Genomic DNA, 23,962 nt, shown 5'->3' on the forward strand with positions numbered 1-23,962 from the left:
CACCCCAGAAACCCGTATTCTTCTTGTTGTCCCTACAGGTTCATCACTCCTGGGTTTCATAAACTGAGACACAGAAACATGTCTGACACAAATTTAAGAGAGTGACCCCCCCCAAGAACCTAACACAACTGAGATAACAGAATACCAATCTTTAAGCACTCCATTTCATTTTGATAACTTTCAATTTTACTGATGTATTCCTCCCATGTTCCAAATTCCAATTATTAATTGATGTGTGCAGGTGTTTTTTCTCATTTGGAATTGTGCCCCATCAGCAGTCTTGTATGCGTTATTGCATTCACATCAGGATGTTCAACTCTGCTTTGAGAAAACAGCTACTTGACAGTCACATTTTGAGTGCCTTCCAACCCAATGACACATTTTCAGGCACATTCTCGACAAGGTTATGCTTCTATTCATGAGGTTTCAACATCTACAATATTTTTGGAACTATCCATAAGGTTTTCAGTGGCCAATTCCTCCTAACTGGACAGTCTACTTCTTTGTATTTCCATAGTTGGCAAAAACTAAAATTAGAGACAGAATAAGTATCAAATTGTTTTACAGTGATAGAAATGTTGTTCAAGACTTAACAAAAAATTTATAAAATATAATGTTATATCTGTTAAATTCAAGATCGTTTACATTGAAACCAACAACACATCCATCAATATAATGTTCCGTCAAATTTTAGTCTCTAAAGACATCGTTGACTTTGATTAACCTTAGACATTATTCCTTCAAATCTTTAAGCCTATCTTATGCTGTACCATGGGTTAATGTTTTCATAAGAGATTGTTCATTTTCAAAGACTTTACAAAAATTTTCTTTCATTCCACAAATTATCTACAGCAGATGTGGTTATTGCTAAAATAATCTCATTCAAAGCAGAAACTAATGCAATAGGACAAAATTTTATAACATCAACCAAATTCTTAAAATATCACAACTTACTATTAATTTAAAAATATATTTGATAATTATAAATTGAACTTCTAAAATGCAAAGAAAAACTAAACAATTTCATAGAAAAGTATTTATTTGTACATTATGAAGGCGTCTCTAAATTCAGTTATTAGCAGTTGTCCAGAAAAGAAGAAACACCTAATTACACCCATTACAAATAGTTATTTGATCACTTCAAAGAATATATTTTAGACAAACTAAAAAGTAATATGGTGGGGACTTATTTCATCTCACAATGCTTTTATTATAAGACACTATTTGATATATTAATAAGCCAATCGGTATCAAATAAATCCACATGGAAGAACATGACAGCCAGTGTGATCCAAGGATTGTAACAAATATAATCCAAATTCCAGGGAGGGAATGGTATCAGAGCTTAAATTGTGAACACTGGTTTGCAGAAGATGATGGATACCAGTTGAAGGCCCAAATCCGTTTGCAGCATCAACACATGGATCAAGGTGCGGTGATTTCCCTCTGATCCGTGCTGAGGCATGTGCACAGTCAGCTCACCAGACAGAGTGCAGTGTAAAGTTGATCATGGAAGATGCACTTGGGTTAAAATCAGTTGATCTCCCTTTTGACCCATTTGAAAACTGCTTCAGTGTTTGTTTGTTGTGGTTTTTTTCTGCCTGTGGACACCATGAAGGAAGCATTGCCAGTCACCAAAGATTGTAAATCATCAGATTCTGAAGTTGAAGGAGGTAATAGCATCAGAACACAAACTGTGAGAATATGGTGGGCAGAAGTCCAGGGATGACAGTGGGACCACAAGACACTTTGTGGGATTTACACAGGAGCCAAGTCCCCAAGACCCCGGTGATCCCCCTCCATCTACAATAGAGAGGAGCTGGAGGGAAGTGGTTACTAAGGAGAGTGAATTGGAGAGATGACTTTAGAGATGACTGTAGAAGATAAACCTGACTTGAACAGTTAAAACTTTGTCAGTTGACATCCCCCCCTTTTATGAATGTTAGGCCTTATTTTCAGTATTTTGTTTTTGTTTGATTGTATTGGGAATTATCTCAGATGTGTTATGTCATTGGGGGCCACCCTTTTGAAATTTTGTTATATGTTTTTCAGTTTATGAAATCCAGGTTTGTTGAACCTATAAGGACAGTAAATAGAATAAGGGTCTCTTGGGGGGTATTGTATGGGCTGGTGATGGGGGGGGTTGTCAGTTAAAAGTGAGCTGACATCAAGGAGTTCAAGAAGAAAATGAATATTTTGAAACTGTTTGTGGTAGCAATTGTATAATACTGCTTGATGGGATTGAACTCTGGAATGAAATGATATCTGAATTAACTCCCAATAGAATGGTTTTGAAAAGAAACACCACACAGTGAATGGCCCCAACTGTGAAGTTAAGAAAGCCCTGTGAAAGCAACAGATAGCCAGCTCGATTCCAGCCAAAGAGGTGGAAGCACTTCTGGAAACTTCAGAGGTGGACAAGGAGGTGGCTTTGGTGGTAGTGACAATGTTGGTTTGGGTAGAAACTTCAGTGGAAGTGGTGGCTGTGGTGGCAGCTCTGGCAGTGGTGGGAATGGCAGCAGTGGGGGTGGTAATAAAGGATGTCACAATGATGGAAGCCCTTAGGGAAGGTGGTGGAAGTTATAGTGATTTTGACAATTACAATCATCAATCTTCCAATTTTGTCCGATGAAGGGAGGAAACTATGGAGGCAGAAGCTCTGGCTAGGAGGTTGGTGGAAGTCAAAACTTTGCCAAACCATGAACCAGTAGCTATGACAGTGGCAGAAATTTCAATGACCAGCAAACAAAGCTTTGCAGGAAGCAGAGTCAGAGAAGTAGCAGGGAAGCTAAGGTGACAACAGATTTGGGGACTCAGGCAAGCACAGTGGTGGCAGGGCCTTGCTGCTACAAAGAAGGCATGCTTTAGACATGCTCGTGTGTGTGGGTAAAAGAACTTGAACACCGTATTTGTGACTAATTCTTTAACAAGTTACTTTAGGTTCTGTTCTGTGGAAAGTGTAAAGAATTCCAACAATGGGTTTTGATGTTTGCTTCTTTTTTGCATCCATGCTGTCTATGGCTGAATGTAATAGTATGATCATAACACTGAATAAATACCTTTTTTTTAACATGATGGGGAAGTACACATGGATTAAGCTTCTGGAGAATCCCTTTGATCATGGATCAGGGATGTGCGTAGCCTTGCTATCATGCAGAGTGCATTGGGAAGTGGATTATTGCAGATGAAATTAGGTTAAAATGTAGCACCTTAATATTTGTTCCCCCTTATGACCTATTTTAAATTTATTCTGGTTTTTCATAGTTTCTGCATTCCATTTAATCAAGGTTTTTATGTTTTACTTTGCTATTGTTGTTAGATTTTGGGTTTTAAAAAAATGTTTTCCTGTATGTGATATCAAGGATAGGCAAATCTATTGAGATAACAATAGGATGAATGGTTCTTTATGGGTATGGCCAGGAGCTTGGGGAGAAATGGGATGCTAATAACGATGAGTACAAGACTGAAGACAATGTTCTTTAACTGATTGTGGTGATGATTGTACACTTTTCTTGATGTAATTGCACAATTGATTTGTATGCTATGTGGATTATATGCCAAAAATGCTGTTAAATGAAAAATTTTTTTAAAGTATTAAATTATATATCTTTGTTACTACAGTCTTAAAAATAAGATCGAATGGCTAGTGGGGTTACCTAATATTATTGTAAATTAACCATATTTTACTTCTTTTAAAACCATTCTTTACTTTTTCTCTATATAACAGAAATAAAAATAATGCATCATGTGACCTGTTAAATAATAGTATAACCAGTCTTCTGGAAAAGAACATAGAAATAAAAAAGAAGAAGAAGCAGTCTGTTGTATTTGCCGTTGATATTCTCCTTGAAGAAGAGTAGCAAAATGGGGCTGACTGGATGCCCTCTGAGGTAGTTAGTTTATTGTGCCATCCTGGCCCCTAAACACACATGGGGCTAATTGACGGGTGGGGGGATAAATGGCTTGGTGAGCCTTGCCTTTCTAGTTCTTGGATATCTGGCTTTCTGATGGTCAGACCAGGGTGAGGCAGCCTTAGCCAGTTCCCTGCTTTACCTGGCAATGCTTACTTCTTGCAAGACCTCCTTGAGGAGAAGCTGCATGGACCCACCGGATACAGGCCTGGGTGCTGGAGCAGCCGTGTGGAGGCCTCTGCCAGCACTAAGATGCTTAAACATTCACTGGATTGATTTTCCTCCTGCAGTTGGCATCACTGTGTCTGTTTTGTGAGATGAAGGAGGATTGTGTGGATTGATGTTGGACATATGATTTAATGGGTTAATGTTGGACATGGCTTGGGCAGCACGTGGTTGGGATGTTTTCTTGATGCACACATAACCTTTACATAAAACTCTTGTACATGAGTTTCTGTAGATTTGTTTCTTTAAAATTCCCAGCCTAATACAGCAGCTGACAATAGCAATAAATTACCATGGTATCTGTACTTAGGTACTTGTTTTTGTTTGGGCCCATCCATCCTCTTATACGATATTATACTTTCCATGAGAGTATGTATTTTGTTTCATTTCTTCCTATGTTTCTTATACTTCTTACATTGTCTGACAAATAATACAAGTTTAATACCTACGTCTAAATAACGGATTGGATGAATAAAAGCTAAATTATTACCCACAAGTCAATGTAGAACATAGATACAAATGGTACAGCTTCCAACAAGGAAAATAGCAATTGGCTTAGATTATCCATTTATTGCAGGAAATGGGATAAAAGATGTCTTAAAGGAAATAGATACAATTGTGATCAGCCCTAGTGGTGTTGCTGGTGGAGTTTAAGCAAAAACTTTTTCCTGGAAATTTTCCTCAGAGCCAGCATCACTTCTTTGTTCCTCAGGGTGTATATCAGGGGATTCAGCACGGGGGTGACTGCGCTGTAGATGATGGCCACGATCCGATCCTGCACCATGGAGGAGGCTGAGGCAGGCCGGCTGTAGGTGAAGCCCACAGGTCCATAGAAGAGGCATACAACCATAAAATGAGAGGCACAAGTGGACAGAGCCTTTTGAAGCACACTGCAGGACCGGTGCTTGAAGAGAAGGAAGCCAATAATATAAAAGTAGGAGAGAAGGGTTAGGAGGAAGGCCCCCATTGATACAATGCCTGCCATAATAGCAAGAAGCCATTGATGGGGTAGTGTGTTGTTGCAAGCAAGTTCTAAGAGAGGCTTGACATCACAGAAGAAATGATTCACTTTCTGAGAGTGACAAAAGTTGAGGCGCGCTGTCATGACTGAATGCATCAGGGCATAAAAGAAGCTGATCAGCCAAACTGCACCTACTAGCAGAAGACACACCTGGTGGTTCATGATGAGCATATAGCGCAGGGGGTAGCAGATGGCCACAAAACGGTCAAAAGCCATGATGGCTAATAAGATGGTCTCCGTGCTTCCCAGAAAATGGAAGAAATGGAGCTGAGCAATGCAGCCTAGGAAAGAGATGGCTTTCCTAGAGGAGACAAGGTTCATGAGCACCTTGGGCAGAGTCACTGAAGAATAGCAAATATCCAGACAAGAAAGGTTTCCCAGAAAGAAGTACATAGGGGAGTGGAGTTTGGGCTCCAAGATGACAATCAGTAATATAGCTCCATTTCCAACCAAGTTTACCAGGTAAATCATAAAGAAAAGCACAAAAAAGAAAGGTTGCAACTCTTGTGTGCTGGTCAGACCAAGTAAAAGAAACTCCTGCACTATAGTGGCATTAGCCATGGCTGTGGGAAGCTAATGCAATTATAACCAGTTGATTTGGTGGGAATTTAAATGTACACTGCAGGGGTTAAGTAAAGAAAATGCTTCATGTGGAAGGATTTAGAGATGAGGGGTGGTGCAGTGCTTAAAGGTTTGACTGTTAACCAAAGACTAATAGGTCAAACACTACAGGCTCTGGGGATGTGGCAGTCTGCATCCATAAAGATTTACAGCCTTGAGAACCCTATGGGGAAATTCTACTAACCGGCAGCAAGTGTGGCTTTCTTTGGTGGAGATGGACTTGCAGGGAATGATTTTACCAGTTTGCACTAAATTTTCTTAGGATCAAATGGGGAAGACTGATATACATGTTAAATGCTTAACCAACAAAATGAATTAGATCAACAAAAGCAGCATATTATAATAAATCACAGATGTAAAGAACGTGAAGTCATAACTTTACATCTGACACTCAAATTAGGGGTCTAGACCATTGTTTTAAATATTTAAAATTTTTAATAAATTTTCCTTTAAGAAAAAAAACCCAGGATAATAGTTGTTCAACTCACTAAATTCTATGATCTGGCAGGATCATCGATCTAGTCTGGCAGTAATTTCCCCCACTTCTTCTAAAATGCATAAAGCAACAAAAGAGTGACACAAAAACCTGACAGCTTAATCCTCAAGGTTCACTGAATCACAAGTTGAGATGAAAATAAAAGCATAATCCAGGATTCATAAGATAGCACATGAGAGTGGAGTGGACTGTTGGTGTTACTAGGAAAACTCTGAGTGTTGTTTGACTCTAACAGTAGGAGGGCCAAACGTTAAACAAAACAAAACCTTCCACACAAGTGCAAAAAATTCCCCAACTGTTAACCCCAGTGGAAATTTCTACAGGGGAAAATTTTCAAGGCATTACCAATACAAAGGGGCAAAGAAAAAATATGCATAGTATGAAACAAGAGAAGGATCAAAGCATTGTCCTTTGTGAAAGGAAAGAATGATCCCTGTACCAAAAAGAGAGCAAGTATAGTTCATGAGCTGACGAAATAGAAGAATTACCGCTAAGCTCGTCACCCACCAACACTAATGTTTCTCTGCTAATAATCAGTTCTAAACTAACTGTCACCAAGTCAGTGCTAACTCATATTATCCAATACCCCTATGGGTTTATGAGACTGTAACTGTAACAGAGTGTAGAAAGCCTGCATTTTCTTCCACAGAGGGGTTGGTGGTTTTGAATTGCTAACCTTGCAGTTAGCAGCTCAGCATATACCCATTTGGACCATAATCAATTCAGAACATCATGCGTCAATGTAAGAGTCCAACAAAAGAACCTCATGGGTTGACAGAAATATGTCAACTTTATAATCATAGTAATTGAGGAATAAGCCAAAAACTTAGTTATGGATCTAGTAACCGAGATCAACACAACTTACAAAATTGACTAATAACGTATATAGAACTCAAAACCCTCAAAGAAAACAGTTTACATTATGTTCAAATGTACATTGAACATTTGCAAAGCCAAGTATATACTGGTGCTTCTATAAAGCTACAAAATATTCACAAAGTAAAAATCAATTTAGATATATTTTGATAGAATTAGAAAACAATAAAGAAAACATATCTAGACATTTCGTTAGTGTTTGAAACTAAAAATATCACTCCTAAATAATTAATGTGCCAATGAAAAATCAAAACACAAAGTAAGAAAAAATTTAAGCAGAATAACAATGAAGACCACTCCTGCCCTCCGTCACTTTCATCGAGTCAATGCCAACTCATAGCCACCCCATGGGACAGGGTAGAACAGCTCCTGTGAGTTTCCCAAAGTTTTCACTGGAGTAGAAACTCTCTTCTTTCTCCTGAAACAATGAAGATAAGACATATCAAAGTTTTGTCACAAAAATTATAAGCAGAAAAAAAGCATTTATCTTAAATTCATATTTGAGTAAATATGTCAAAATAAATAAATTAATCTCTCATTTAATGATCTTAATAAATATATAAGTGAATATGAGTAAATATGCAAGCAACTCAAAGATTTAAAAGTAGAGGGAATGTAAAATAAAACAAAATCATTTATTAAAAGATAGAACCAACAAGCAATAGGAAAAAATATAAAGGAAAAGCATAAGTGATCACTTCATCAATTCTTGCAGATTGCTAAAGGAAAACACAGATGAAGAAAAGGGAAATAGAGAGAATTTCAAAGTAACAACAAGAAAATCCATCTACAGGTTATATCAATATTATGAACAATTTTATGCCCATACATTTGAAAATGCAGGTGACTATTGAATATGTACATTGTAGTAATCCGTGATCACTACTGTAGAGTTAGACAAAGTGACACAATAAGAAAAATGTTTAGCGAAATCAAAATGGAATCCCCAAAATGCTCAGGTCAACCACAGGAAGGCAATAAAAGATACCCAGAAACACAAGAGCCAAAAGAAACAAGCAAAAAACAGTAAAGTGCCAGGTTTATGCTCTAATGTGTCAGTAATCACCATAAAAGTTGATTAGTTTAAAAGAAAGCATGGTCCAACAATATGATGTTTACAAGAAACTCGCTTAAAAGTTAATAATCTAGCAAGTTAAACATGTAAGAGTGAAAAAAGCCATAGCATGCAAATATTATGAGCATGTAATACAATAATTGATCTCAAATGAAAGAGAATGACCAAGGATCAAGAAGAATTTGTATGATAACAAAATAATCAAATCACCTGGGAAACATAGTAATCCTAAATGCAGCAAAGAGTAAGCCCTGCAAACACACAAAGCAAAAGCCAATAGAACTAAAGTGAGAAATCATCAAATTCACCATTATAGCTTAGGTCTCAATACGCATTTTTCAAAGACTGTAAGAGCTGATGTTCCACAGAAAATCTCTAAGGATATTACTCTGAACATCACAAATGGGAGCGCATTAAAAATTCATGAAAAATAACTAAAGGATAACGGAACTATTTTGTAAGCTTTTTGAAGCACAGTCACGTATGAGGAAAGTCAGAATGTATTGCTATAATATCACAGAAACCTTTATTAAATAAAACTATCAAAATAGGAACTGTTGCTTCTCAGCATATCCCCCATCTAGGTCTATACATTTCTGAAGAAGTTGTTCCCATTTCTGAATTTTTTGGAAGAATTCTGTGCTCTCTGTTTACACCACATCCACAGTACAGTTTGGCATACCCAGGGAACTCAAATTGTGTCCCTTTAGAATGCCTTTGGCTTGGAGAACAAAAAATAAGGCGAAGGGAGAATGAATGGGATTATAGTGTGTATGTGGGAAGGTTCCCAGTCAAGGTCTCACAGGGCGGCCCTTGATATCCACAAAGGATGGGTAGGCCCATAATCCTGATTTGGAGACGAGTGGGGGAAGGGCTCAGCACTTTGCTAGTATTTTTCTCACCAGTGTAGCTTTCTGTTTTCTCTAGCATTCTTTATAACATGCCTCATGGTTGTCCTGTGTCCTTTGGGGAAATCTACAATATAATCCTTTTGGAAGTTCACAAACACCATCAACATAAACAACACTCTAAGCTCACCTCTCTGCCTTGAGTTTAATTGGCTCAGCAGATCACGTAGGAAGCTTCTGTTTCATTGGACATTTTAATTTTATTTTTTTATCAAGCATTCTAATGAGACTACGAAGTCTACTGAGAAAATTGATCTGAAGTCATATATTCAACATTTTAAAACATGTTTTGTCTGGACTTAACCCATGCTTGTCCAAGAACCAAAGTGGTAATATATTTTACTTCTCCTTGTAGGTCACCTAGGCAACAGTCACCAGTAAAGCCATAGAACAAACGCACTCACTTTAATGAATTGAAACCACACACAGTAGGTTATCTAATCATAATAGAATGAAACTCTATATCAAATCGATTAGAAACTAGAGGCAAATCCTGCGAGTGGTGTGTGTGCATGTAATGCGTGCTTTTGGATGAAAATGAAAGGGCAATGTCTCAAAAGAGGGAGGATGCAGTGAAAACAGCGATATGAGGAAATGCAAGACACTAATGCGCACATACCACTGAGCCATGGTGGCATAGTGAACCATGCACCGAGCTGCTAGCTCAGTCATTTGAACTACTAGATCCATAGGGCTGCTATGACGGGGACTCAATCCAGGGGCAGTGGGTTTGTGTTGAATGATTACATTATGAATAAGGAACAATCTCAACATAATAATACAGATTCCTGTCTCAAGAAGTTAAAAAAGGGGTGAAAAATAAAACCCAAGAACGTTGAATGTGCAAATGTGCTTTAAACAATTGATGTATGGATGGATTGTGATAAGAGTTGCATGAGCCCCTAATAAAATAATGAACAAAAAAAAGTTGAAGGGAGAAAATAATGAAACCAAAGACGTAAATTAGTGGAACAAAACCCAGAAGTCATTATTAGGCTCACACAAATATGCTTAATTGATTTTTGACAAAGGTCCAAAAGCAATTTAATAGAGAACAGATTTTATATTTAACAAATGGTAGTAGATGAATTGGACATTTTTATTCAAAAGTAAATAATTAACCAAACAAACCTTTATGTAAGCCTCATATCTTATTTTTTTTAATGGAGCAAGAACATTAATGCATAGCATAAAACAGAAAACTAGAAAAAGGGGAAGAAAGTCATCACGATTTAGGGTAGTTAAAATCCATTAAAAAAAGCACAATCCATTAAAGCACAATCCATTAAAAAAAGAATAATGATTAGATCTCAGCATAATAAAAATGCTTTTGCTCTGCAAAATTCCCTGTTAAGAAAGTGAAAAGATAAGCCTTAGTTTAGTAAAAAAATTTTCAAGGCATGTGACAAAGGACCAATATCAAGAATATAAAAAGAACTCTAAAAAATTCTCTTAGAAAATATTAATGTGACATAAGAAGACATTTCACAGAAAAGAATATAACTAATGGCAAATAAGCACATGGAAAGAGACTTAACATTATTATTTCTCAGGGAAATGCAAATTAAAATCACAAGAAAGTATCACAAACGTTTATCAGAATGGTCAAAATAAATAATAGAACAACACTGAAGTGAAGTAGAAAGCGAACATAGGAATTGTTGATGATTTCAATATTTCCCGTTTATATGGAAGGCAAGTTTCCTGTATCTATTAAAATTGAAATTATTTAAACGTATGTTTTGAATTATGGGCAGATATACTTCCACGTCTATTTATCATCCCATCTGTTTCATGGTAGTAAAATATTGGAAGGAATCTAAATATCAGAAGTAGAAGACTAGAAAAATTGTTTCTATGTACTGCAATAATGTCAACTTTAATATACACCTGCAGACACACTGAGAGAAGTGCACAAATTATTATTATTATTTTCGGTATTTCACTGCACAACCTGCTTCAATGCCTTAAACCCACCAGGTAAAGGCAGTAAATAGTTCAGGGTGCGAGTTTGCATTGGCATGGGACACTGTGAGAGGCCCACAGGATCGGAACTCTAACAAATCCAAACCCATGCACCAAGTGCACAAACTATAGAGAGTATATGGGTAGATAGATGATAGATGATAGTGCAATAGGTAGATAAAAAAATTGAACATTTTGACATGAAAAAATTGTAGCTACTCTGCATGTTTGTTGCATTGACTAACATTGAAATTCCCTGTTTACTGACTACCTATTATAAAAACTACTCAATGGAGAGCAAATGCTTTGAGAGTGATTAGGGCAATGAATGTATGGATGTGCTTTACACAATTGATGTATGTACATGTGTGGATTGTGATAAGAATTGTATGAGCCCCTAATAAAATAGAAAAAAAATCCTACTCTCATTAAGTCTTATATATCATTTTTAAACATTCAGCTCTATAATTCATCTACACAGCCCCCTGAATACAATGCTGTGCTCAAGAAGGGCATTTAGAAGTTTGCCAGTGCAAACAGCAATGTGAGAAGCAAGCAGTGTGTATATGTAGCTTAAGCAAATCGTTTTCAGTGTTAAAGATTCAATTGTTTCAGCAATTCATTTTGGATTGGGCTGTGCTCCGTGACATTAATGATTTACAATGATTAATCAGCATTTGTAGACAATATTTAGAATTTAAGTAAGATTTAAAAGTTATGATTCATGAAGAAAAATAGTTGCATGAATATGGATATAGACGGGATGTTCTGTTGAATTGGCGATGTTGGAGAAAATAAAATTAATTTTGGTAAACAGAAACATAATAGAAAACACTGTAACTGAGTATACATCAAAATTTAAGGGTGCCTGCATGTGAAACTGCATAAGTAAATATTTTCACTACAGTTCTGATATTTTTCTTCTTCTTCTTCCAGTAAGGGCAATACAACTGCAAAGTTATGTGAGTTTCTAACACTAGATGTAATCCAACATCCTATCTACTACTCAAACTAGAGACTGCTCCATTTATGCACGTTAATTTTGACATATATTAAAAGATTATTCGACGATGCACCCTTTCACCGTTTCCTTCTTTTTGTAACCTCTTTTCTTTCCAACACACATATACACATAACCACAGACACACATAATCATACATCCAATTACCACACGCATCTAGTTTTCACCACACAGAGAGCCTACCCTGGAGGAAACAACAACAACAACAAAACTGATGCTAGAAAAATAGTTACTCAAATCCAGTTTTTCCAGCTACAGATTTTTGACTTGAGGCCGCTTGTGTTACCAACCTACAATTTCCAGAACCTGAATTAAAAGATGTTGTTTTCCACTTATTCCCTCAACTAATTTGCCTTAAATTTCTTTGTCCATACTGACCTTGGAATGAATATAAAATTTGTCTCACAAAGGATATATGGAAAACAGAAATTTAGTATATTTGTTGTCTCTTTAAATATCATGGAGAGTACCTGTTGACTAAATGTTTGTATTTAACATTTATTACAGTATTACAGACAGCAAATATCGCATTTTATTCTGGCAAGACAGGAAAAAATAATAGACGCTTAATCCTCTGTCAACGTCCCTTAAAGGCATCCTGGGAATTTATGTCTTGGGATCTTCTCTCCAAGGCCTTATTCACTCCACATCCCTCTTCCCATAAGCCTAATTTATGTGTTTATGTGGCATGATATTTATATTTTAAAATAATGATTTTGATAACAGCTTTTGAGAACAAAGGACTAAGAAAATACAAAAGAAGAAGAAGACACAGCTCCTATTCTTGGGACGCCTACCATCTAGAAAAATACAAAAGGTTTCATCAGGCAACGCAATTAAATGTAATCCAAAACTAATTATCACTCCATTGTACACCCTCCGGAAAATGAATGATTTGGTCAAGTAAATGGTCAGACATTGAAGACTGCACAGTGAAGATGAACGAGGTTAACTTATATGGAAGGACTCAGTGTTTATGTAGTCTCTAAAATTCTGAGAAGCAGCTTTATGGAGCCTGTCAAAATAATGCAAGGATTCTGTTACTTACACTATTATAGTAAATATTTTTCTTAATGCAAACAGAGAAAGGTTTTCATCCCTGAGCTCTCTTTCAAATCCCCAAATCCCAGTAAAAACTTACTTCATTATTTAATAGCAATGTTACCCAAAGTTTTACTTCAAACCTATCCTTGATGTTCACGATATTAGTTTAAAGAGAGAGAGAGAGAATAGGGACTCAAAATTGGATCATCTTTTCCTTTCCTTTCTTTGTATAATGAATGGGTTACAATGATGGAATTATTTTTCCAATGTTGAACTATTCTTACATATCTGGGAAGAATCCCACTTAGTCATGATGGTTTTTATTCAGTTATTTCTAATTTGGAGGTGTGTTTTTATTTATGAGGCATTGAATTCCAGTGAGTAGGATTTTTTTCAGAATTTTTGCATATATGTTCATGGGGAATATTGGACTCTATTTTTCTTTTCTAATGGTGTCTTTGGCTGCCTTTGGTTTTGAGGTAATGCTCCTAATGGGTCGCTAAGAGTCAGAATGGACTTGATGGCGGTGAGAAGTGAGAGGTCAAAAGAGGGAACGTGATGGCTGGCACTTCCTTCCCAAAGCTTTACAGCCTCATTTCTTAGTAGTATTTTTGGAACTATACTGCCACAACTTTCTATCAGAGAACAGTCAATGTTCCAACTACTGACCTTGTAGTTGGTAGCCAATCATTTCATCGCTGCACCATGAGGGTCCCTTAAAGTCTACCTATGGTGATACAAAGCTGCAAAGTGGTTGTTTAGGGAGGAGTGGAGAGGTGCGTTAGAAGAAGGCACGGGTGACCTTTACAGAGTGATGGATATTCTTTGTCTGGATTAGTGGGGTAGTTAAATAAAGCCATCAAGTCTTCATCAGAGAGCCCATTTCAATTATGTGTGTCCTTGTATAAAATTTAAATCTCAAGGAAGTAGTCATTTCCAGTTGTTGTTAATGGTGACTTATAATGACGCCATGTGAGCAAACCATATAGTTTCAAGGGTTTGATCCCCAAACGCAGATCACCAAACCTATCCTACGAGGAATCTCTGCGTGCATTCAAATCACTGACCTTTCTGCCAGGAGTTGAGCACTTTGTCAGCTGCACCACTCAGGGACTGTTGAAATGTAAGAGGGTACATTGTCAAACCAATTATAGTAGAGGTGGTTAGGTTAAAATGCAATTCCTTAGCTTTTGGGGATTTTTCCCCTCAAAATTCTATTATTGGGAGTTCATACAGATATCGTGTCAGTCCATCATTCAGCCTTAGTATTGGATCTCCATTTTGACCCATTTTAAAGTTGTTTAAGTTTTTAATATCTTCTACTTTATTTCTACTGATATTTTTCTGATTTATCTAGCCACTGCTATTAGTTACTTTCCCCTCTTGTTTGTGTTTTGTATGATGTTCTGTATATGTAATCAGGAGTGGTAAATCTATTGAGCTAGTAACAGGACTGATAATTGCCCAGCAGCATGGAAGGAAGATGTAAGGTAAGGGGGGACTGGGAAAAATGAGTACAAGAAGAACATGTTCTGAAATTGATTGTGATCTTGGCCATTTGAGAATATTTGATGAAAGTATAAGATCAAGTAAAGAACAAATGAAACTGGAAAGGTTTGCTTTAACTCAATCTTTATAACCAACTAAATCATAATCCCTCTTTTTTTGTTTCATTCACCTAATTAAGAGCAAAAAAGTCTTAAAATAAGTTTTTGTGGTGAATAAAACAAAAACCATGGGATGTACTGAATACAAGGATGTACAGGTGACTGGGTGATGCAAACATTTCCTTTGGCTGCAAGCATAGGGGTCAGTAATTTGAATCCCCCAGTGTTACGACCCCGTGGAGTTCTTCTCATTTGTAGCACATGTATGGGGATGGACAGGAGTCAGAATTGATTCCATGACAGCAGGTTTTGGGGGATTTTTAAAAAATAAGTTCTTTCAAGGTGTTTAAGAGTCTGGGTTGTGTAATGGGCTATGCATTCAGCTGCTAATGCAGGGTTTTCAGTTTGAAACCACCAGTCACTCCTCAGGATAGAGATGAGGCTCCGCTCCTCTAAGGATGCACAGCCTCAGAAAGCCACAGCGGCAGTCCTCTCTGTGCTATAACATCAGTATGAGTTGGTATCAACTCAATGGCAGTGGGTCTGTTTTGTTGGTTTTTTTTTACAATGTGTGTTCACAGAGAAGATGAAAACAATGAAAGAGCAAAGAGCTTCATGTACACATATTATAGAACATGAAAAGTCACAGAAGTCTAGTACAGTCTCATGTTTGTTCAACAGCATTTATCTACTACCTACTACAAGACTGATATTTGAAATGCAAACGTAAAGACATAAAGTACACACTGAATCTAACCCAGGGCTAAAAGATGGGGCCCTGACAGGACAGAGTAGAATTGCCCCACAGGGTTTTCAAGGGTGCAGATCTTCATGGAACTGGACTGCCTGTGGAGCAACTGGTAGATTTAGATCCTGACCAGTTGGTTAGCATCCAAATGAGTCAATCACTTGCAACCAGGACTTCTTTGAAAGAAGTCAATAGGCTGCATCAATCAAGTAATAATAGCTTTGGTAAATGCTTTGAAATGTACAATACTGAGTGATATTATCAAGTTACTATAGGTGGTGAGAAGATGCAACTTTATATAGACTAAACAAATGATTCGTCAACCAGCCCTGTTTGGAAGAAGGAAGAGAAAACACGTTTACTGGAAGTAGCAAGAGGAAGCTTTGTAGAGAAAGTAGATCTTCAGCAAGACTCTAAAGAATGGAGATATTTTGATCAAACAATTGCGGGGATACAAATTGCAAATTCAATCATGGCCATGGCGATAGGAGAGAACCACAGTTCCATTTCTCCAGGTGTAAGGATCATTTATACGTTGGAAGGAGAGAAGAGTTCCTGGGTGAAGTTGATGGTTCAAACCAGGCCAGAGGCACCTTGAAATACCAACGCGGTGGTCCGCTGCTGAAAGGTCACAGCTGTGAAAACTCCATGGAGCGTTTCTGACATGCGCAGAGTAATCCCAAGTCAGCATGAACTCCGACACAACCAAGATCAAAAACATAGATGGGTTGCATGAATGTCACATAGGGAGAAGTAGATAGAAAGCATGTAAACCACCTCAAACAACCTGACGACATCACTCTGTGTTTTACCCTTTAAACCTCTTACCAACGCTATGAACATTTGACTTATGAGTCCTATTTACTGCTTTAAAGGGAATCCTGGTGGCAAATGCTTAAATCATTTAAAAATATTAAAATTGAACAAGAGACTTAATATTCTGTCATCTAAAAAATAGTTTACTCAAAGGGATGTATGCATAACAGTAGGTCAAGAATGGAGACAAACGACTTTCTTAAGAAATCATGACAGAAAAATAGAAATGGGGAACAAAAATCAAGACAGAAGCTAGGGAGTATCTTGAATTTGACTCGATTGAGCCTGAGGGTACATTGGGTCGTCTGTCCAGTAGTGTGAGAATTGAGAACTCACATAGGAGGACTAGAAAATAGATAGTATTTCTTCCTTACAGAATTCAGAGTGAAAACTACAATCTTCCTTTCCGGGGGCCCAGAGTATTGCATCCAGGTGCAAGACAAGGACAAGGTGGAATTTTGTAGGACAGCACGTCCATATGAACGGCAAGTAGATCTCAACTTTCCCGGGCACTGAATTTTTATTGGTTGATTGAAAAAATGTCGCCAACGTATTAGTGCCAGAAAACGCAGGATTTTTATCATGGGGGATCAAATGGGACTTGGTCAGGAGTGGCAAGAAGCAATTGTGGCTGTTAAGAGACCCGAGTACAAAATACCAAAGGGTTTTTATCACAAGGTACCACAGGGACAGGACTTGGGGTCATATTAAAGCACAACTGTTGAGAGACCACGTGGCATCAAATTAACAAAAGCTCTGAAATTCAATCACTGAGGTTGAGTATTTCAACTGTTTCATAACTGTCACTAGAAACAACCATTTGGGGAAAATATGAATGGAACATTAGATTCTTTGAATGGAAGTGATGCATATCCAAAGAGAACATCCTGATAGCTTAGTGATCACACACCTAGATGCTAACCACAGCCAGCAGTTGGACAGCACCATCCATTCCTCTGGAGAAAGAAGACACTCACAGTCTCGCAAATTCACAGGGGCAGTTCTACCATGTCCTTTTGGGTCGCTACGAGTCAGAATGGCCTTGATGTCGGTTCGAAGTGAGAGGTTATAGGAGAGAACGTGATGACTGGCACTTCCTTCCCAAAGTTTTTACAGCCTCTTGGATATCTTTATTCCTCAATGTGTAGATTATGGGATTGAGCATGGGCGTTACAACACTATACAAGACTGAGATCAGTCTGTCTTTCTCCAGGGAGTACGTCGAGATGGGCCGTACATATGTGAAAATAGCACTGCCGTAGTAGAGAAGGACAATCAGCAGATGAGATGCACATGTGGAAAAGGCCTTCTTCCTCCCCTTGGAAGAGCGGATTTTCAAGATGGTGGAGATTATGTAGAGATAGGAGAGGATGATGCACAAGAAAGGGGTCCAACCGATGAACACACCAATGGAGAGCAATGCCAGCTCGTTGACTGATGTGTCCCCACAGGACAAGATCAGCAAAGGGGGGATGTCACAGAAGAAATAGTTTATCTGGTTGTTGCCACAGAAGGGAAGACGAAAGGTCAGTGCTGTGTGCACCACTGAGTTGAGGAAACCACCGGTCCAGCAAGAGGCAGCTAACTGGTTGTACAGTATTTTGTTCATGATAACCGAGTATCTCAAAGGCTTGCAGATGGCAATGTAGCGGTCATATGCCATGGCTGCCAAGAGGAGACACTCTGACCCCACAAAGAAAATGAATGCAAAAAGTTGAACCACGCATCCCCCATAGGAAATGCTTTTCTTCTGAGACAGCAGATGCACCATCATCTGGGGGACATTGGTGGTGGTGTAGCAGATGTCAAGAAAGGCCAAGTTCCCTAGGAAATAGTACATGGGTGTATGCAAGTGTGCATCCATTGCCGTCACTAACATAATGAAGATATTCCCGCCCAACGTGCAGACGTAAGTCAGAAGGAAGACAGTGAAGAGTAAAAACTGCAGATCATTTAGGTTGGAGAATCCCAAGATGATGAATTCTGATGGACCAGTTTGATTTTTAACTTCCATGATGTAGCCTGGTTTCCTTTTGGAAATTTGGGCCGAGGGAGGCAAAGAGCAGACAGAATAAGCATGCGGTACAGTAACAACGGGCTGCAAAACAGACAGTAGAAGGGTTACACATAAAACCATCGCCATCTACATGAGACTCGAAAGAAGTGAAACAGCAACCTTTCAAAACCCGTACCTGCTACCTACCACCAAACACAAGTAAATACATCCAACATTTCACCTCTCTCTCTCCTTCCCTCTAACTGACCCCAGCCTCTCCTCTTTTCTATCTACCTTTAGGAAGAGGCTTTACCGGGGATAATGTTCCCTTCTATCAGGTCCAAATCACAGCAACCGTGCTCTCTACAATACACTGAACCACCACCCAGTACTGCGACAACTTCAAACTCTAAAGTTTGAGCCCATCATTGCAGCCACCGTGTCAGGCCATCTTGTTCAGGGCCTTCCTCCTTTTTACTGCCCCTGCCCTTAACCTAACATGATGTCCTTTTGCAGGGATCGTTTTCAGGTCTCAAATATATGAGGTGAAACCTCTCTATCTTGGCCTCTAGGGACCAAACTGACTGTACTTCTCCTAAGACAGAATTGTGTGTTCTTTAGCAGTCTATAGCACTTTCAATGCTCCTCGCCAACACTGTAGTTCAAATGGATCAATTTTTTTTCCTATAGTTCAAATTCATCAATTTTTGTTTCCATCTTCCTTATTCAATGCCCAACTTTCACATGCACAAAAGGTCATTGAAAGTACAGTGGCTTTGGTCAGCTACACGTAAGTCCTCAAAGTAACACCTTTGCTTTTGAATACTTTAAAGAGGCCCCATGTAGCAAATTTACCCGATACAATATACCTTTCCATCTCTTGATTGCTGCTTCCATGGGCAGTAATTATGGAGCAAAGCAAGATAAAATCAACTTCTATCTTTTCTCTGTTTATCATGATGCTACTTATTGGCCCAGTTGTAAGGATTTTAGTTTTCTTTGCATTGAATTGTAATCCTTGATCTTCATCAACAAGTGCTTCAGCTCCTCACTTTCAGCAAGCAAGGTTGTGTCACCTCCATATCACAGATTGTAAATAAGCCTTCCTCCCTTCCTAATAATAAAGTCTTCTATATATCATCAAGCCTCTCTGATTGTTTGCTCAGCATACATATCGAATAAGTATAGTGGGGGGATACAACCTTGTCTCACACAGTTCCTGTTTATAAAACATGCAGTATTCCCTTGTTCTGTTCACAAAACTGCCTCTTGACCCATGTGCAGGTCCTGCATGAGCATGATGTCATGTTCTGGAATCCCCACATCTCAAGATTATCAATAATTTGTTGTGATCCACACAGTTAAATGCCTTTGAATAGTAGACGAAACATAAGTAAACATCTTTCTGGTGTTCTCTGCCTTGAGCCAAGATGCATCTGACATCAACAATGAGATCCCTGTTCCATGTCCTCTGCTGAATCATTTCTGAACCTCTAGCAACTTCCTGTCAGTGTACTGCTACAACTGTTACTACATGATCTTCAGCCAAAAATTAATCGGATGAGATATTAATAATGTTGTTGTTAGATGCCCTTTGGTCATCCCTGACCCACAAAGACAATATGCACAATCTTATGCTATCCTCACAATCATTCCTAGGCCTGAGTCCATCATGCAGGAAGTTATCAATCCATCTCATTGAGCGCCTTCCTTTTTTTCACTGCCTCTCCACTTTACCAAGCATGATGCCCTTCCCCAGGGACTGTCTTTCCGGACAATATGTCAAAAGTGTGTAGAGGAAGTCTTGCCATCCTTGCCTCTGAAGAGCAATCTGTCCCAACTTCTTCCAGTACTTACTGGTTTGCGCTTGTAGCTGCCCATGGTACTTTGGGAATTATTCTCTAGCACAGAAGTCAAATGCATTGATTGATATTAATAATACTGTTCTATAACTTGAGCGATCTGTTGAGTGACCTTTCATTGGAACGGGTACAAATATGTATCTCTTCCAGTCAGTTGGTCAGTAGCGGCTTCCAAACTTCCTGGCATAGACAAGTGAGTGCTTCTAGTGCCTCATCAATTCTTAAAGCATTTAAATTGGTATCCCATCCATTCCTGGAACTTTGTTATTGTCTATTGCTTCCTGTGTAACCTGGTTCTCTTCCTTCAGTATTATCGGTTCTTGATCACAGGCTACCCCTTGAAATTGTGGAATGTCATTTTGTTATTCTTTGTAATGTGACTGTGTATTCTTTCCATCTTCTCTAGGTGTTTCCTGTATCATTCAATATTTTGCCCATAGAAACTTTCAAGATTGCAACTCAAGGCTTGAATTTTTATTGACATCTTTCAATTTAACCTACACTGAATGTGTTATCCCTTTTGGTTTTCTTTCACTAGGCCTTTGTACCTTTCATTATATTTTACTTTTCCTTTATATATTTTACTTTGAAATTCTTGTCAACTCTTTGACTTCATCTTTTATTCAATTTCTCTTAGCTACTGTACAATTAAGAGCAAGTTTCAGAGTCTCTTCTGATAGCCACCTTATATTTTCCTTTCTTTCCTGTCTTTTTAATAATCTTTTGCTTTGGGCTTCACATAGTAGCATTTTAATCACGTATTTTCCTATTTTTGCACTTAACTGTGGAATTCCAGGTTTCCTAATATTTCTTTTCCCAATGAGAGTTCTATAGGAATAATTTATCTCTTCTGTCCATATCAACTACAAATCACTTACCTTGAATGGTAACTCATAATATCAATATTGTTATCAGAAGATTAATAGCTTTCTTACAAAATGTCAAAAAGAATTAGGCAAAAAAAGAATGTTACCATCTCAATATGAGGTAATATCTCACTATCCTGACAAGGATAGTTTAAAGTTTTCAAATAGTTGCCCAGTTTGTTCTGTGTGTAAGCACATTTAGTTTTATTGTAACACAGCAACTAGTACACTTTTAAAGCTTAAAAGTGAGCATTTTCCTTTCCAGTAAAACAAGAAGAAACATTAAAAATAATCAGGATCAAAAATACAACATAGAATGTTAATTCCAAAGAGGATCCTGCAGGTTCTGCTGATTCTCCCATCGAGTGGCAGGGCTCAAGTCATCATTCGGAGAGAATTTTATTTTAAATGTGTCATCTTATACTGCAAGTATGTCCATTAAACATCACAATTAAACATGCCAAAGGAGAAGTCATATTGTTAAAATGCTCACTTAACCCACCCAACATCTCAAACCCACCCTCTGCTGACATTCTGTTACCACCTTTCTAAAAGCTTTCCCCCCTTTTTTAAACAAGATAAACTAGACAGATACATGTTGGTAAATGCTAACTGTCCACATTGACATAGAGAGAGCAGGGTAATCTCTGAGCCCACTATACAGAGAAAGGAGGGGCGAAGCTAGAATTTGATGCACCACTACAACGAGAACCTAGCACCCTCCAGCTGCCAGCAGAGCCAAGGGAGCAGAGGGTTTTCTGTTTTCCCACCGAGCTTGGTGGTCTGTTGATTCCATAGTTTTTGTTGAGACAGGAATGGATAAAAACTAATTTGAAAACAACGGGGTAGAGATTCATTTCCACTGTATTCTGCACAAGGCATTCTTCCCCCACCCCCAAGTAAGTTGAGAACCATGGTGTAGAGAGAGAAAAGAGACCTAAAACATGGTGATTGAGCACAAGAGGAAGAAACAAAAACCAAAACTAAAACAAAAAAAGACAGCAACTTGTTCCCAAGGACTGAAGAAAATTGAAAAAGGAAAGTTGGAATCCAACAATATTCCTCTAGTCATCTCCTTCATCCTCCTCTCCTTCGTCTTCCTCAGCATCATCTTCATTCTTCCCCTTCATCTTCATCCCCCTTTTCATCAATGTCTTCTAAACCTTCTTCTTCTTCATCATCACCATCACCATCTTCTCCTTACCCAAAGAGTACGTTAATGGATGTGGCCAAGTATCCTCTTTGATGACCTCTCCCAACTCATCTGCACCTGCATCAGAATGGCCGGGACACCAGGTAAAGAAACCCCCTGGTTCTTTGTGCTGCTCTTCCTGCTGGCTCAGTTCTGTGTTTTGTCACAAGAGGTTTTGTCAAATCCTTTCCAGATTCCCATTTTATTTCAGTTGATATTGAAGATGAATCACCTCTCTCATTCAGATGAAATTCTTTGGGGAGAACTTTGTTTTCCAAGTAAGGATTTTTATCAAATGAAAAATCTACTCTGTAACCTGATTTAACATCTTCAAATTCTGTCACTTCAATTCTAGTCAGATAGTTCAGTGCCTCTTCATCCTCTTCCCCAAGCAAGGCAGACACTTGCGGATGGTTGACAAATGTTGTCTCCCCCAAAGTTGGGATTTGGGAATCCATTCTGACCACTTCTAAAAGAATGGTTGGCAGAGTTATATTTCTGTCCTACAAGAGGCTTTTCCATGGTGGGGGGGTGGATGAGGGGAGGGCGCCTCTCCTCCATCTCTTCTTGGCTTGCTCCCCCTCCTCCTGGCTAGCTTGCCCTCCCACTGTCTCCCCCTTGCTGGCGACAGAGCAGGGATGCAGGGTAGAGGGGAGGCGGCAGGGCTCCCTCACTCATGCTCTAAACTCTCCCCAGTTTGTTCTTTATAGACCGCTTCTGTAATTCCTAAACTGTTACAAAAATGAAAATTATGAGAGAATCTCTTTTGTTTCCCCCCCGATAATAGAGTGCCTTAGTTGATTTTTATTCCTGGGTAAAATTAATTGTGTTTGTTTTAGAAGCCTTGAAAAATACAGAATGGAAAATAAAGAGATTAAAAATCTTGAAAGTCTGAACTAGAGAAAATCTCTACTGTTTTAATAGTTCTATAGGTATATATACTCATATATTCAAAATAGGGGTCCAAATGTGTTTAATATTTTAACATGCTTCATTCTTAAGCACCATATTGTCAGCTCTTATATTTGGCAAAGTGGAGCCCTGCAGGTGTAGTGGTTACTCATTGGGTTAAGAACCTCATGGTCCGCAGTTCAGCTTTCAACTTCATAAACAGTCTCAGAAACCTACACACCGCATCACTGTGATTCGATAGCAATTAATTTGAGTTTTCAAATGGCAATTAATGTACACCTGAAACATGATCATTAGTGATAGATAATGCTCATATGAGCCCAGCCAAACTTTCCTATACCAGTAAAACCAGTTACCCTAGAGTTGATTCCAATTCATGGAAATCCATGTATATCACATTAAGAGTGATCACTATAGGATTCTCAATGGCTGGAGTTTGGGGGAAGTAGGTTGCTAGACCTGTCTCCTACGATGACTACCAGGGAAATTGACCCTCCAATCTTTCAGTTAGTATCTGAGTGCTTAATTATTTGTGCTGAAAGTATAAATATTCATCCCCCTTACTGATGAACACTTGCAATGTCTCATTTATTAAATTTTGCGACTGTAAATTTCAGTAAAGGGTTTAATGCATTAGAATTCCTGAAATTTGGGTCAGGTTAGTGGAATTTTAACAAATTTCTCAAAAGGTCATCTGTCTTGAAAAGTCAAAAGCTGTTTAACTAATTCTGTGTCTTTGTGCCAAAATCACTGTAAATACTGCAGGCTGGGGTGGCATGGTCATCTCTGAGTTATTTCCA

At 38.3% G+C, this 23,962-nt stretch overlaps 2 protein-coding genes and 1 pseudogene across 2 annotated transcripts; all 3 read right to left on the bottom strand.

The window, feature by feature from the left end:
- Positions 1-4,764: 4,764 nt before the first annotated feature.
- LOC142437563 (olfactory receptor 12D3-like) lies at positions 4,765-5,718 on the bottom strand. The gene has a single exon (XM_075540674.1). It carries the CDS (start codon positions 5,716-5,718, stop codon positions 4,765-4,767), a length of 954 nt encoding a protein of 317 aa, XP_075396789.1.
- Positions 5,719-17,400: 11,682 nt separating this feature from the next.
- On the bottom strand, positions 17,401-18,363 carry LOC142441333 (olfactory receptor 5V1-like). Its single transcript, XM_075543366.1, has one exon. The coding sequence runs from the start codon at positions 18,346-18,348 to the stop codon at positions 17,401-17,403; it is 948 nt and encodes a 315-aa protein (XP_075399481.1). The 5' UTR covers positions 18,349-18,363.
- A 3,759-nt stretch (positions 18,364-22,122) lies between these two features.
- Positions 22,123-22,708, bottom strand: LOC142441344 (protein SET-like; annotated as a pseudogene).
- Between the last annotated feature and the right edge of the window lie 1,254 nt (positions 22,709-23,962).

Source organism: Tenrec ecaudatus, chromosome 1, assembly GCF_050624435.1.
Source record: "Tenrec ecaudatus isolate mTenEca1 chromosome 1, mTenEca1.hap1, whole genome shotgun sequence".
Taxonomy (NCBI): Eukaryota; Metazoa; Chordata; class Mammalia; order Afrosoricida; family Tenrecidae; genus Tenrec; species Tenrec ecaudatus.

Bases quoted from the DNA above. Each gene is read 5' to 3' on its own strand.
- LOC142437563 (XM_075540674.1), bottom strand. From the start codon at position 5,718: ATGGCTAATGCCACTATAGTGCAGGAGTTTCTTTTACTTGGTCTGACC.
- LOC142441333 (XM_075543366.1), bottom strand. From the start codon at position 18,348: ATGGAAGTTAAAAATCAAACTGGTCCATCAGAATTCATCATCTTGGGA.